General features: G+C 58.2%; 2 protein-coding genes across 3 annotated transcripts in view; both read right to left on the bottom strand.

Moving 5' to 3' along the window:
- Window positions 1-758: 758 nt before the first annotated feature.
- KLHDC7A (kelch domain containing 7A) lies at window positions 759-4123 on the bottom strand. The gene is given in 2 exon segments (XM_017833376.1): window positions 759-2167; window positions 2170-4123. Coding segments are annotated over 2 exon segments (2757 nt in total). The 5' UTR covers window positions 4081-4123; the 3' UTR covers window positions 759-1321.
- A 4692-nt stretch (window positions 4124-8815) lies between these two features.
- Window positions 8816-11484, bottom strand: part of IGSF21 (immunoglobin superfamily member 21) — a 40665-nt gene continuing 37996 nt past the window's right edge. For both annotated transcript variants that reach the window (XM_017833365.1, XM_017833366.1), the window contains exons 7-10: window positions 10144-10229; window positions 9586-9778; window positions 9456-9494; window positions 8816-9060 (exon numbers count right to left, since the gene is read on the bottom strand). In XM_017833365.1, coding sequence (XP_017688854.1) covers window positions 8987-9060; window positions 9456-9494; window positions 9586-9778; window positions 10144-10229 — 392 coding nt within the window. In that variant the 3' untranslated portion in view covers window positions 8816-8986. The remainder of the gene's footprint in view (window positions 9061-9455; window positions 9495-9585; window positions 9779-10143; window positions 10230-11484) is intronic.

The following is an 11484-nucleotide window of genomic DNA, read 5'->3' as shown; positions in this document are numbered from 1 at the left end:
ATTACCCAGGGGAGCTGGGGCAGAAATCACCCAGGGGATCTGGGGCACAAATTATCCAGGGGAGCTGTGGTTGCCCCATCCCTGGAAGTGTCCAAGGCCAGGTTGGATGGGGCTTGGAGCAACCTGGGCTAGTGGAAGGTGTCCCTGCCCATGGCAGGGGGTGGAATGGGATGAGCTTTAAGGTCCCTTCCAACCCGAAGCACCCTGGGATTCTCTGATAAATGGTGATACCAGGGGCTGCTCCAGCACCGTATCTTTATGTACAAGCACTTTACACACGTCCACAACTTCATGCTCATGCTCGTGGCCTGCAGCCACTGAGGAGGCAGGTATGGGAGGGACTTGTCTGTCTGGAGCTGCTTTGGTCCGTGTGGGGCTGACAGATGACTGATGACGAGCTGTTTGAGGGGAAGAAAATGCAATTACCCGAAGTAGGCTTTTGGCAGGACGTGGAGACGATGGAGTGAAGTCGAGGAGACCTGGGAAAAAGGTGATGAAGGACCGTCTGCTCACATCCAGGGCCCTTGTTTGCTTTTGGTTGCCTCCACAGAGTTGCTGTTCATGCAGTAATTAGTGATGTAAAACATGCATCGGGCGCTTTGTTCCCATTAGACTTGGCTACGGTTGGAAATGAGGCGCAGCAGTAGCCCTTGGTTAATTTTACCAAATGTTCTCTTTAATTTCATTTAAAACCAGCTGTCTAGAAATCCATAGTGCCTATTTACATCACGTGCGTATAAATACATAGACAGATATAAATATATATATATAGTTCCATTCTGAGGAGAAGGTAAGGGATAACAAGGCACCGGTAGGAGCAGGGCACCCCCAGCCCCCAAGCTCCAACCCCAGGGGATGTGGGAGATCAAACCTGAAGGCTCAGTGCTGACAAGGCTGACCTTTGGGTGGTACCTCCCTTGAGATCCAACCTCCCTGCCATGTTCCTCCACCCTAAAATCCACCATGTGCTGCGTGTCCATGTCAATATTGAACACCTGGTGCCTGAGCAGCCACTCCGGGGGCAGTGAGCAGCTGGGAGCCTGCAGGGATCCGCGTTTATTTGCATCCAAGCAAACACATCTGTGTTTAAACACCTCTCACCAACGAGCCCACCCAGCTCCTGCTTTGCTCTTCCTTGTGTCCTCAAGGCTGGGGTTCCTGGCAGTGGCCAAGGGCAGTTTGTTTCCCTGCTCAGTCCCTGTTTGATGGAGGGTGGGGGTGACACGGTGCAAAGTGGGCCGGTGGCTTCTCCTCCCGGCTCTGACCATCACGTCGCACCTGAGCCACCACCGGTCATCTCACAGGACCAAACCACGGCCGCTCAGACCCGAGTCTGTGCCGTCCCTCCCTGCGGCAGCACCAGCACAGCCGGGAGGAGGCTGCCGTGGGGCGCGGGGAAGGGCCGCAGCTCCTTGGCCCCGAAGCGCGGCGAGACGTGGTCGGCCAGGAAGCGGAGGTGGAGGCGGCGGCCGAGGCAGTGGACCAGGCTGCCCATGGTGGTGCACTGGAAGCCGGGTGGGTTGGGCAGGGCGTAGTTGGCACAGCGGTACCACAGCCTGGCCCCGGCACCGCAGCGGTGGACGCTGACGCCCGTGCCGCGCTGCCGCTCGAAGCGGTAGATGAAGCCGTCGGCGCTCACCATCTCGGCCGTCCCGTCCCTGCCACCCACGGCCGGGCCGGCCCTCCAGCTGTCCCGGCGGGGGTCGTAGCGCAGCAGGACGTAGCGCAGGGTGCCCCCGGTGACGTAGATTTCCCCGTGGCACGCCGTGGCTGTGTGGGCCACCGCGAACGTGTCGTGGGGCAGCGGCGCCGCGAAGGCCCAGCGGTCGCGCCGGGGGTCGTAGCACTCCACTGTGCACAGGCACTCGCCGCCGATGGCGTACAGGTGCCCGTCCAGAGCGATGAGTTTGCAGCGGGGCCGCGCCTGGTTCAGGGGGCAGATCTCCCTCCAGATGTCGGTCAGGGGGTCGTAGCAGAAGACGCGGTTGGAGGGTCTCCGTGCCCGGCCCGTGCCCTCGCAGCCGGACACCACGAAGAGGTAGTTGAACATGCTGCACATGGCACAGCCCCGGGACAGCACCTCGGGTGGCACGTGGCAGAGGTGGTGCCAGCAGTCCCCTCCCTCGTCGTAGTAGCAGAGGCGGCCGGGGCGGAGGTCGGGCTCCTGCCCGTGACATCTGCCACCACCACGAACATCTTCCCCTCCATCCTCCGCCGCAGGATCAGCTCCCGCTCGCCGGCGTTGAGGCGGCCGTAGATGGAGGGTGTCCTCAGCACCTGCAGGTAGTTGTCACTCATCACCCTGTAGGCAGCCTCCTGGAGGGCTCTGAGCCCCTGCGCCTTGGCTGTGCTGAGCACCTCGTAGCAGTTCCCCAGATCCAGGGGGGTGTCTGGTGGCAGCTGGGTGGGGTCAGGACTTGCCACCAGTCCTGGCTGGGGGCTTCCAGGTGGTGGTGTTCCAGCTGGAGCTGTGATCCCAAACCCCTCCATGGGCAGCTGGAGGTGGGGGCTGTTGGCAATCTGGAGGATGCTCTTCCTGCGGCCGGGAGACGGTGGCTCAGGAGAGGCCTCTGAGCTCCTCGTGGGTGGTGGGACTGTGGAGGAGGTGGTGGGATCACGTGCTTCCAAAGCTGGGTCCTGCTTCTGGGTTGCAAAGCTCTGCAGCTCTTCATTGACCCGCTCAGAGCTGCGACACCGGGACATTCCCGGAGGGATGTAGGGGAGACACTTCTTCTTCAGCACCGACTCGGAGATGGACTGCACGTAGTAGTCGTAGACTTTGCCTCTGAGCCCGGGAACCGTCCGGTTGTCCCTGTCCTTCCCCTGCCTCTCGGGGATGTAGTTCTCCTCCACCTGGATCTTTGCGACTGAGGAGAAGGAGTAGGAGGAGTCGGACTCTGCATCACTCGCTGTCATCAGCAGCCCCAGGTTCGAGGTGACACTGAGGGTCCGGATGGATTCCCTGTTCCCCTTGGTCTCCCTGCTCATGCTTCCACCAGCCAAATCCTTCTCCGTGCTCTGGGAACATCCATCATCTGCCATCTGGGCATTGGAAATCCCTGGGGAGACCCCGGTGCTTGGGGCAAGTGTTTCCTTCTCGGAATGGCTGCTCAGTGTTTCAGCCACGTTCCCAGGGTCGTGAGAGCTCGGCTCAGTTCCCAGCTCCATTCCCAGATCGTTTCCCAGCTTGCTTCCCGGCTCACTTGCCCACTCACTTCCTGCCTCATTTCCTAGCTTGCTTCCCAACTTGCTTTCCAGATCACTTCCCTGCTCAATTCCTGGCTTAGTTCCAAACTTACTTCCCAGCTTGCTTTCTGGCTTGCTTGCCAGCTTATTTCCTGCCTCATTTCCTAGTTTGCTTCCTGACTTAGTTCCTGACTTACTTCCCAGCTCACTTCCTGACTCATTTCCTAGCTTGTATACCAACATGCTTCCTGGATTATTTCCCGGCTTGATTCCCAGCTTGCTTCCTGACTTACTTCCCAGCTTGCTTCCCGGCTCACTTCCCAACTCATTTTGCAGCTCATTTCCCAACTTGCTTCCTGGCTCAATACCTGGATCACTTCCCTGCTCAATTCCTGGCTTGCCTTCTGACTTACTTCCCAGCTCACATCCCAGCCTGCTTCCCAGCTCCCTCCCCAGCTCCCTTTCCCTCCCGGCGGGACCGAGCCGGGCTGTCCCGCGGGTCAGTCCCTGTTCAGGAACCATCTCCTCTCCCTGCTCCTCCCCGCTCAGCGCCCTTGGATCCCCCCAGAGGGGCGGGAGCCGCGTCCCAGGGATGCTTCCTGGGGCATCCCCACCACCCCTCCTCACCTCCTCACCCCACACCCTCCTCCGCCGCGGACCCACTGCCCCATCCCCATCCTTATCCCCATTCTTATCCCCATCCCCATCCCCGGCCCGGGGAAGGTTTTCCCCGGGCTGTCCCTCGTCAGCCAGCGGGGTTTTGCCCCCGGCGAGCGAGCGGCTCCTGTAGAACCTGAAGGCCAGGGTGAGGAGGAGCAGTGCGGCAGCGGACAGGAGCAGCTTCCCGGCCAGCGGCATGTCGGACTGCCAGGGCACGGCTGCCCGCTGGGGCATTTTTCCATCCCGGGAATGCGGAGCGGCCGATTAATGATTGCCGGGCGAGGCCGAAGTGTGGAGCCGAAGGTTTGGGACAAGGTGACTTTGAGCGGGGGGCAAAGCCGGAGGAGGTTTCCGGACCAGCTTTGCGTGTCTGGGCTGGGCTGGGCTGGGCTCCAGGGAAAGGTGCAGCCCAGAGCAGGTGGCACAGAGCCGGCTTTATGAGCCTGGGAAACAGAGAGGCTCAGGGAAAAGCAACAGGAAGCACAAAGGGAGGAAAAGTATCCCCTCGGAGCAGCCCGAGGTACCGCCTCCTCATTTCTGCCGCTGTTTGAAAAGGATCGCATAACGGGAGGAGGAAACTGTTGCTGCGGAGAAAAGTTGTTGTTTGAAAATGCTTCTCATCCCTCGGTGCAGACACAGGGAAGGGAGGGAGAGCGGCCGGAGCCGGGAGACCTTTGGTCTGACGCCGAGCAGCTGCTCCGCGGGGGCCGGGTGGCGGATCCGGGGCCTCCGTTTGCGGCACGAAGTTAACGAAGGGTGACGGGAAATAGCCCGGAAGCTCCCGGGGTCTCTTGGAGGCCAGCTTGGAAGTGGCAGGGGAATTAAGAGCTGGTGGAAAAGGATCTGGGGGCTTTGAGAGGGATAAAAGCCTGGCACTGAGGAGAAAATAAAGGCAGGAGTTAAACTGCAGCTGGTGGCTGCTGGGATCAGCGACCTGCATCCGTGGGCAGGAGGAGAGGGATGGACCAAGGAAAGGAAACACAAGCATTAGGATCAGGAAGAGATAAGGGATGGGAAGGGATGGGAGAGATGTGTGTAGGGTATCCATGGGGACTGGAGTCACTGTGGGGAAACTGAGGCAGGAGGATGCCAGGCTGTGCCACACTTGCTTCCTTCTCCCCCTGGGAAGATGTTGACAATGAGCATGGTCTGAATTCCAAAGATTTAGGGGGATTGTTGTCCCTGTTGTCCCCAGGGCAACCGGGGCCCAGTGCTTGGACTGTGGCAGGGGAGAAAAGGAGGGAGCTTGGGGAATGGCTTTGCTCCCCACCACGCTGGCTGTGCTGCTGCCCAGGAGATCCCTGAGTGAGTGGAATTCAAAGGGATAAACTGAATTTCCTTTCCCTGAGGGGAACCTCTCACATGCTGAGAGATCCAGAAAGAAACGAGGGAGCAAAGAAACAGCCAAAATGTGTGTGTGGGGGGGTGGGGTGTGGAAGCTCCTGTTTCTATGCAGGGACTCACTTCCTGCTCGCTCAGTCCCGATCCAGTGGGATTTTCCTGCAAAATGAACCCAGGTGACGTTATGACAGGCCGGGTGTGATGTGTCCCAGCTGCACAGGTCGTGGGTAGGTGTGGTGGGAGGAGGTCTTGCCACGGGTCTTCCATGGATGGTGGGTGCTCAGGAGCTCACTGGCAGTGCCCTCCCCCCACCCCGGAGCGTCTGATCCCCAGCAGCCCCTCAGAGCCCGGGCACTGCCCTTTGGGGTGGGGAGGAGCAGCTGAACCCCCCCGGGGCACGTGTCCCCCCCCAGCACCTGCAAGGGCTGGGAGGGTCCCCTGCCCCTGCTGAGGGGCTGAACTTCCCGGGATGGGTTTGGACAGGGCCCATGGTTCTGCCAGAGGGGCTGGATGTGTATCTGACTCCAAACCTGCCAGGGATGCTCCTTGGGTGGAGGATCGTGTTCTAAATAGCAAAATATTTATATATCTATATAAAGAGGATGGAAAAGAAGCCTTGGTGTAACCTCCCAGTGCTGGATTGGCACTCGGGGACCCCTGTGCACATCCCTGCTGGCAGCAGGGAGAGCCCACCAGCGGCTTCTGGGGGAATGTTTGGGATGTTGTCACCTTGTGTGGGGAAATGCAGCAATGAAGAGATTGAGGGGAGGAGGATATTTAGACTAAAAGTTGGACTTTGGAGCAGGGATGGTGTGATGTATCCCTTGGATGCATCTGGAGCTCGCACCAGAGGCCAAACCAGCACCAGCCAAACCCACCCAGCCACTCTCCTCCATCCTATTTGGCACAGGGCCCAAAAATCTATCACTGGGGGCTTAGTCTGGCCAAAACCTTGGGAAAAGGGGTGTCCCTCCTACCTGTAAACCCAGAAGGACCTGAAGCTGAGGGTAACAGGGACATGTATTGAGTCTGGGCACGTGTTTCGGGGCTTGGCTAATTGGCAAAGGGTCTGGCCACCCCCCTGACCCCCGGTTTCTTCGTCTCTCCTGCCGTGGTTTTTATTCTGCAGGAAGATCTACAAAGATCCCGGCATTTGAGAGTTGGGAAGTATGAATTATGCATGTGCTTGGCAGCCCCGTGAACCCCGGCCCGGTAATGAGGTGGGGGAGGCAGGGGAAGCACCAAGCAAAGCTCCCACTGCCTTTCCCAACCCTACTGAGCCAGAGAATCCCTGGTTTTGTGTCCCACACCCTCGTATCCCAAAGAACTCATGGCAGAAATTCAGGTCCAACACATAAACCCCTATTTATCTCTGCTTGTGGGAAGGATGATCGGTGGTGTCGGGGAGCAGGAGAAGCAGCGGTGACGTCTCGGCACTTGTGACTCTAATTGAATGTAATTACCTCTTCCAAATTTTGCTAAAACCTTTTCAAAGTCCCCTGAAATGAGGGAACATCGATAACGCCGCTCCTTGGGGTTTTCAGCTCTCGTCAGCCCTCAGAAAGGCGCTTAATTTTTTACAAGCTAATCATATCTCTTCGGTAGGTTGTCAGCCGCGGATCTGTCATCTCTCATCAATAATGAAACAACCTGAGCAGCTCTTTTCCCCTCCAGCCTCCTGCATTATTCACTGCCAGGGCCTCAGACAACAGGATGTGTGGTAGGGGGGAACCGGGGATTTAATTGTTGTCCTTTGTAATTACCTGGAGGAAGGTGGCTGGGGGTGGGGGAGGGAGGGCTGGCGGGTGGTGGGTGGAGGATGAGAAGGGGTGGGAAGGAGGTGAAGGCAGGGTCCAGCAGGGCGTGGATGGGTTCCTTCGGTGGGCTGGCATCTCTTTGGGCCCCTTGCCTTGGGGGGGATTTGGGAAAGCAGGCAGGACGTCTGCCCGGGATGAGGAGGGGCTCCCAAGTCCCCTGTGCTGATGGGGAGAAGATCCCAACCCATAGATGGGCCCATCCCCGGGGAAGGAGCTGAGCATCCCAAAGTGGGGTGGATTTGGGATGCAGGACCACTGAGCCCACCGTTCCTCTCCCAGCTGCTGGAGGGGAAGGTCACGGCGCTCCCGAGGGGCCACCAAGCAGAGCTGGCCGTGGTGGCACCGCCGCCGCAAAGCTCCTCATTTCCACGGTGCCGGGCTAAACCCGCCGCATTTGCATTTAAATGGAGGTTTGGACGCCTGTAAATCCTCATTGTTTGGAGCGAGGAGGCCTAATGGTTGTTTAATCACGTCGGGATGAGGCCCCTGGAGCATCTCCAATCCAGCGAGCAGGGCGAGAAGCATCCACGGTGTGGTGGGGGGGCCCTCCTGCCCGCTCTGTCCCAGGGGTGTAAGTTGAGTCACGGAGAGTTCCCCAAAAAATGAAGGTTCCTCTAAAAAAATGAAGATTTTCCTCTCATCCAGGGAGGAACAGTGGAAGCAGCTGGAGAAGAAGCAGGTCTGTAGGGATCTGGATACTCAGATGCTGTTCCTTCAGGATGAAAGTGGAGCTGCTGATCCTCCCACATCCCAGCCAGTCCCAATCCATCCCTGTGTTGCTTCCAGTCCAAATTATAAACTGTGGGCTTTTGTGGCCAGGAAGAAGCTCCTGAGCTGCCGAGTGGTTGTTGGGCTCCTTTGGGGCTGGGAAATTGCTCACAGCGAGGTTGGCAACAGAGCAGGGAAGGGATGGAATCTGCTTAATAATAATTAATCATAATAGTAATAATGATGCTTAGCACTCGTCCGGGGCTTTGGGAAGATGAAGCGCCACACGGCTGCTGGATAATCCTCTAGGATTAGGAGTTCCCAGAGGAAAAGGCAGGGGAGCGCCCCGTCCTTGGGATCCTTTCCCCCCTGCATCTGCTCTCCAGGGATCCCGGATGCTCTCAGGGTACCACGGGGCAGGAAAACAGGGAAAACTCTGGGTATCCTCCGTAGGCATCCTCCAGCGCTGGGCAGGACTGGGACAAACCCACCTGGGTTTTGCCATCCTGCAGCAGGACTAACGCCCTGCCGGGACTGGGGGCCACGGGAATATCGGACATCTGTCTGTGCTGGACCGTTATCCGTTTCCATGGAGATGATTAGCCAGGAGGGACGGGGAGGGTGGCACGGAGCAGGGGTGGGTGCAGGCTGGTGCCTGATGGGACCCGCTGCCCACTCATGTGTGAGCGCTGACATTTTGGGTTGGGAGCTGCCTGTCACTTGTGATTCGCCACCAGCCCGGGACGAGTGCTGTGCACGGCCCTGGCTCCCAGCAAAGCCGCTTCCCCCAGCCCAGCCTCGGGAAGGCCAGTGATCCGCAGCTTTTGGGCTCCCAGCGCTGCCACCCACACGTGTGTGGGCTTGTCCCCAACCTCCCTCACGCTGGGGACACGTGCAGGGCCTTCCCCTGTGGATCTGGAGCATCTTGGTGCAGTGGGAACAGTGTAACCGGATTTTTCCAGGGGAAATTTGGTCCTTGAATCATAGACATCCCCCATCCCCCTCTAAGACCTCGCAAAGCCTGCAGGTACCCTGAGACAGTGCTGGGAACCCCAGCACAAGGTAAAACATTAATTACAACCTTCTACCAGGGGAGGTTTTTCTTTTTCCCTTTAATTAAATTGTCTGAGGAAGCCAAGACACAGAACGGGAAGAGATTGAGACTGTAAATAGATTAGAAAAAAAAAAGAGCGAGAGAACCGATGGACGGAGGTGGAGATGCCGGGTGGAGCCGTATGGAGGAGGAAGAGAAGGAGGAAGAGGCAGGTGAAGCTTCACGTGAGCTCCAGGATCACTGTCAGGGTGAGCGCCAAAACTAACCTGAAGCCGCAGTGGCCAGTAAGTGAACCTGGAGAGGAGGAGAAAAGGATGGGCAGGTCATGGAGCTGCGTCTCGCTGCTTGGGCTCAAAGCAGGATGGGGGTCACTGCTTTTTTGGGGGAGATTCCCCCTTCTAAACTTGCTATGGAGGTTGTGTGGGGTGGGAAGCAGGTCAAGGATGTTGTGGAGAGCATCTGCAGGGACCCTTTTGGTCCAGGTACATCCCTGATGCCAAGGGGAAGGGCTTGGGATAAGGCCAGGAGGGATGGCCAAGGGCTTGCAATGAGGCAAGGAGAGATGGCCATGGGCTTGGTACAAGGCAAGGGGAGATGGCCACGGGCTTGGGACAAGGCGAGATCCTCTCTGCATGGTCCTTCCCTCCCCAGGTGCTCTGTTTTGAAGCACCGGTGCCACCACCACTCACCGTTGGAGTCTTCTGGTCCTCTGGGAATATTTGGATTTTCTAAGGGGAAAGAAAGAGCAGAGAGACAGTTTTAGTGGGGAGGAGACGAGTGAGGGCATGTGGAGGGGGGGTGAGCCCGTGGTGAGCGCACCGAAGACGATGAGGCGGGTGTGGGTGTCGGTGGAGCCCAGCGGGTTCTGGGCGGTGCAGCGGTACATGGAGCCGTTGAGCTCGGCCGGCACCCGCTCCAGCACCAGCTCCTTCCCGTCGTGCTCGGCGCTGCCGTCGAGGAGCCGGCTCCCCACTCGTGTCCAGGTGAAGAGGGGCTCTGGGAAGACTTCGTTCTGCAGGGAGATGGTGGGGGGTGAGATGGGACAGAGAGCGAGCAAACCCCGTCTTGAGCAAGGATGGGGTGCAGCTGAAAGTCTGGAGTCCTGGAATGGTTTGGGTTGGGAAGGAACATAAGGCTCATCTCCTCCCACCCCCTGCCATGGGCAGGGACACCTTCCACTAGCCCAGGTTGCTCTGAGCCCTGTCCAACCTGGCCTTGGACACTTCCAGGAATGGGGCATCGACAACTTCCCTGGGCAACCTGTTCCAACACAGGGACCATGATGCAACCCAAGGCCACCAAGCCAACCCCACAAAGTGCTGGTGGGGATGCAAGGCTGTCCCTTGGCATGGCACCACCTCTGCAGCAGGTGCTGACCTGGAATCCCTGCACCAGGATCCGCACGGTGTCTCCAACGCGGGCTCTCATCGGAGTCATCGTGATCTTCGGGCCCTTGGGAGCAACTGCGAGGGAAGGGGACAAGGGACATCAGCAGAGCACAACATTCCTGGGACCCTTGGCTGGAGTTAACAAGGCTTTGATGGATAACCATGGTGAGGGGGTGGATCCAGCCCAGGGGGGCTGGTGGCCCCATGAGTGATGAACAGACTGAGTGATGTCTGAGTGACTGATGGACAGGTAGAAAAGGACCCCGCAGGTGGAAGAACGGGAAGAGTGTGAGACTGATGGATGATTGTGATGGGATACACTGATGGTGAACGATGGATTTCCCAGTCAAGCCCTTCTCTGCTCAGAAACAGGTGGTGAGAGGGGTCAGGCTGGTTTGAAGCACCTCAGAGAAGCATCCCCAGGACAAGGTGACTTCAGCGAGTCACACACAGGTGGTGGTAACACAGGAGACAGTCACAAAGCTTTGCTGGCACAAATCTCCAGGCACAGTGTGTAAAAAAGAGGGAATTCCTTTTTCCATGGCAGACTTCGGGTGTTCATCTGGTGCGTTGAGAGGAGAGGCAGCGATGCCACCAGCCCTGCTGGGGTGACACCACCATGGTGTGCCCCTGGCCTCCACCACGGTGGGGAGTGGGGATGTCCCTCCTGCCCATGGGTGGGATGGGACAGCCCCAGGAGTTGCCTGGTCTCTGCGTGGAAGGAGCCTTTGGCAGGCTCCAGGGGGAAAATGGGCAGGAGGGAGGTTGTGCCTTGCCCAAAGTGTGGGTGTCACCCCTGGTACGCTCAGGCTATGCCAGGGGTGGGACAGGCTGAGCCTGGACGTCACCCGGCACAACACAGAGGGACAAACAGCCAGCAGGAAGCACGTCAGTGTATGGGGTGGACACTGGCCCTGGACAGGGCATCCGTGCCCCGGGATGCTCTGCAGGGACATGCACCACAGACCATGGGCTGCACTGGCTGTGCAGGATCTGGCCCTCTGGTGCTGGACCAGGGGCAATGGGCTGCAGGTGATCACACCATGCCATGGTTGGCACCAGAAGGCAGTTTTATGGACCAAAGCAAGTGGTTTGTCTTGGTTTCAATGCAGCTTTTATGGAGAATGTATATATATATACATATACACATATATATACACATATATATATACAGTGGTTAGGGTGCAGCACTCTCACCGCTGCGACCCGGGTTCGATTCCCAGCCCCCCGGGCAGATGGAGCTCGTTAGCCCTGTGAGGCAATCCATCTAAGAGAAGGTCACTCTAAACAAACCTACATCCTGAGACCCTCACTGCCACTGTCCAAGCTT

This window comes from Lepidothrix coronata, unplaced genomic scaffold, assembly GCF_001604755.1.
Source record: "Lepidothrix coronata isolate B3197 unplaced genomic scaffold, Lepidothrix_coronata-1.0 Scaffold214, whole genome shotgun sequence".
Lineage (NCBI taxonomy): Eukaryota > Metazoa > Chordata > Aves > Passeriformes > Pipridae > Lepidothrix > Lepidothrix coronata.
Note: the sequence above shows the minus strand (reverse complement) of the source record. Positions and strands in the feature narration are given on the sequence as shown.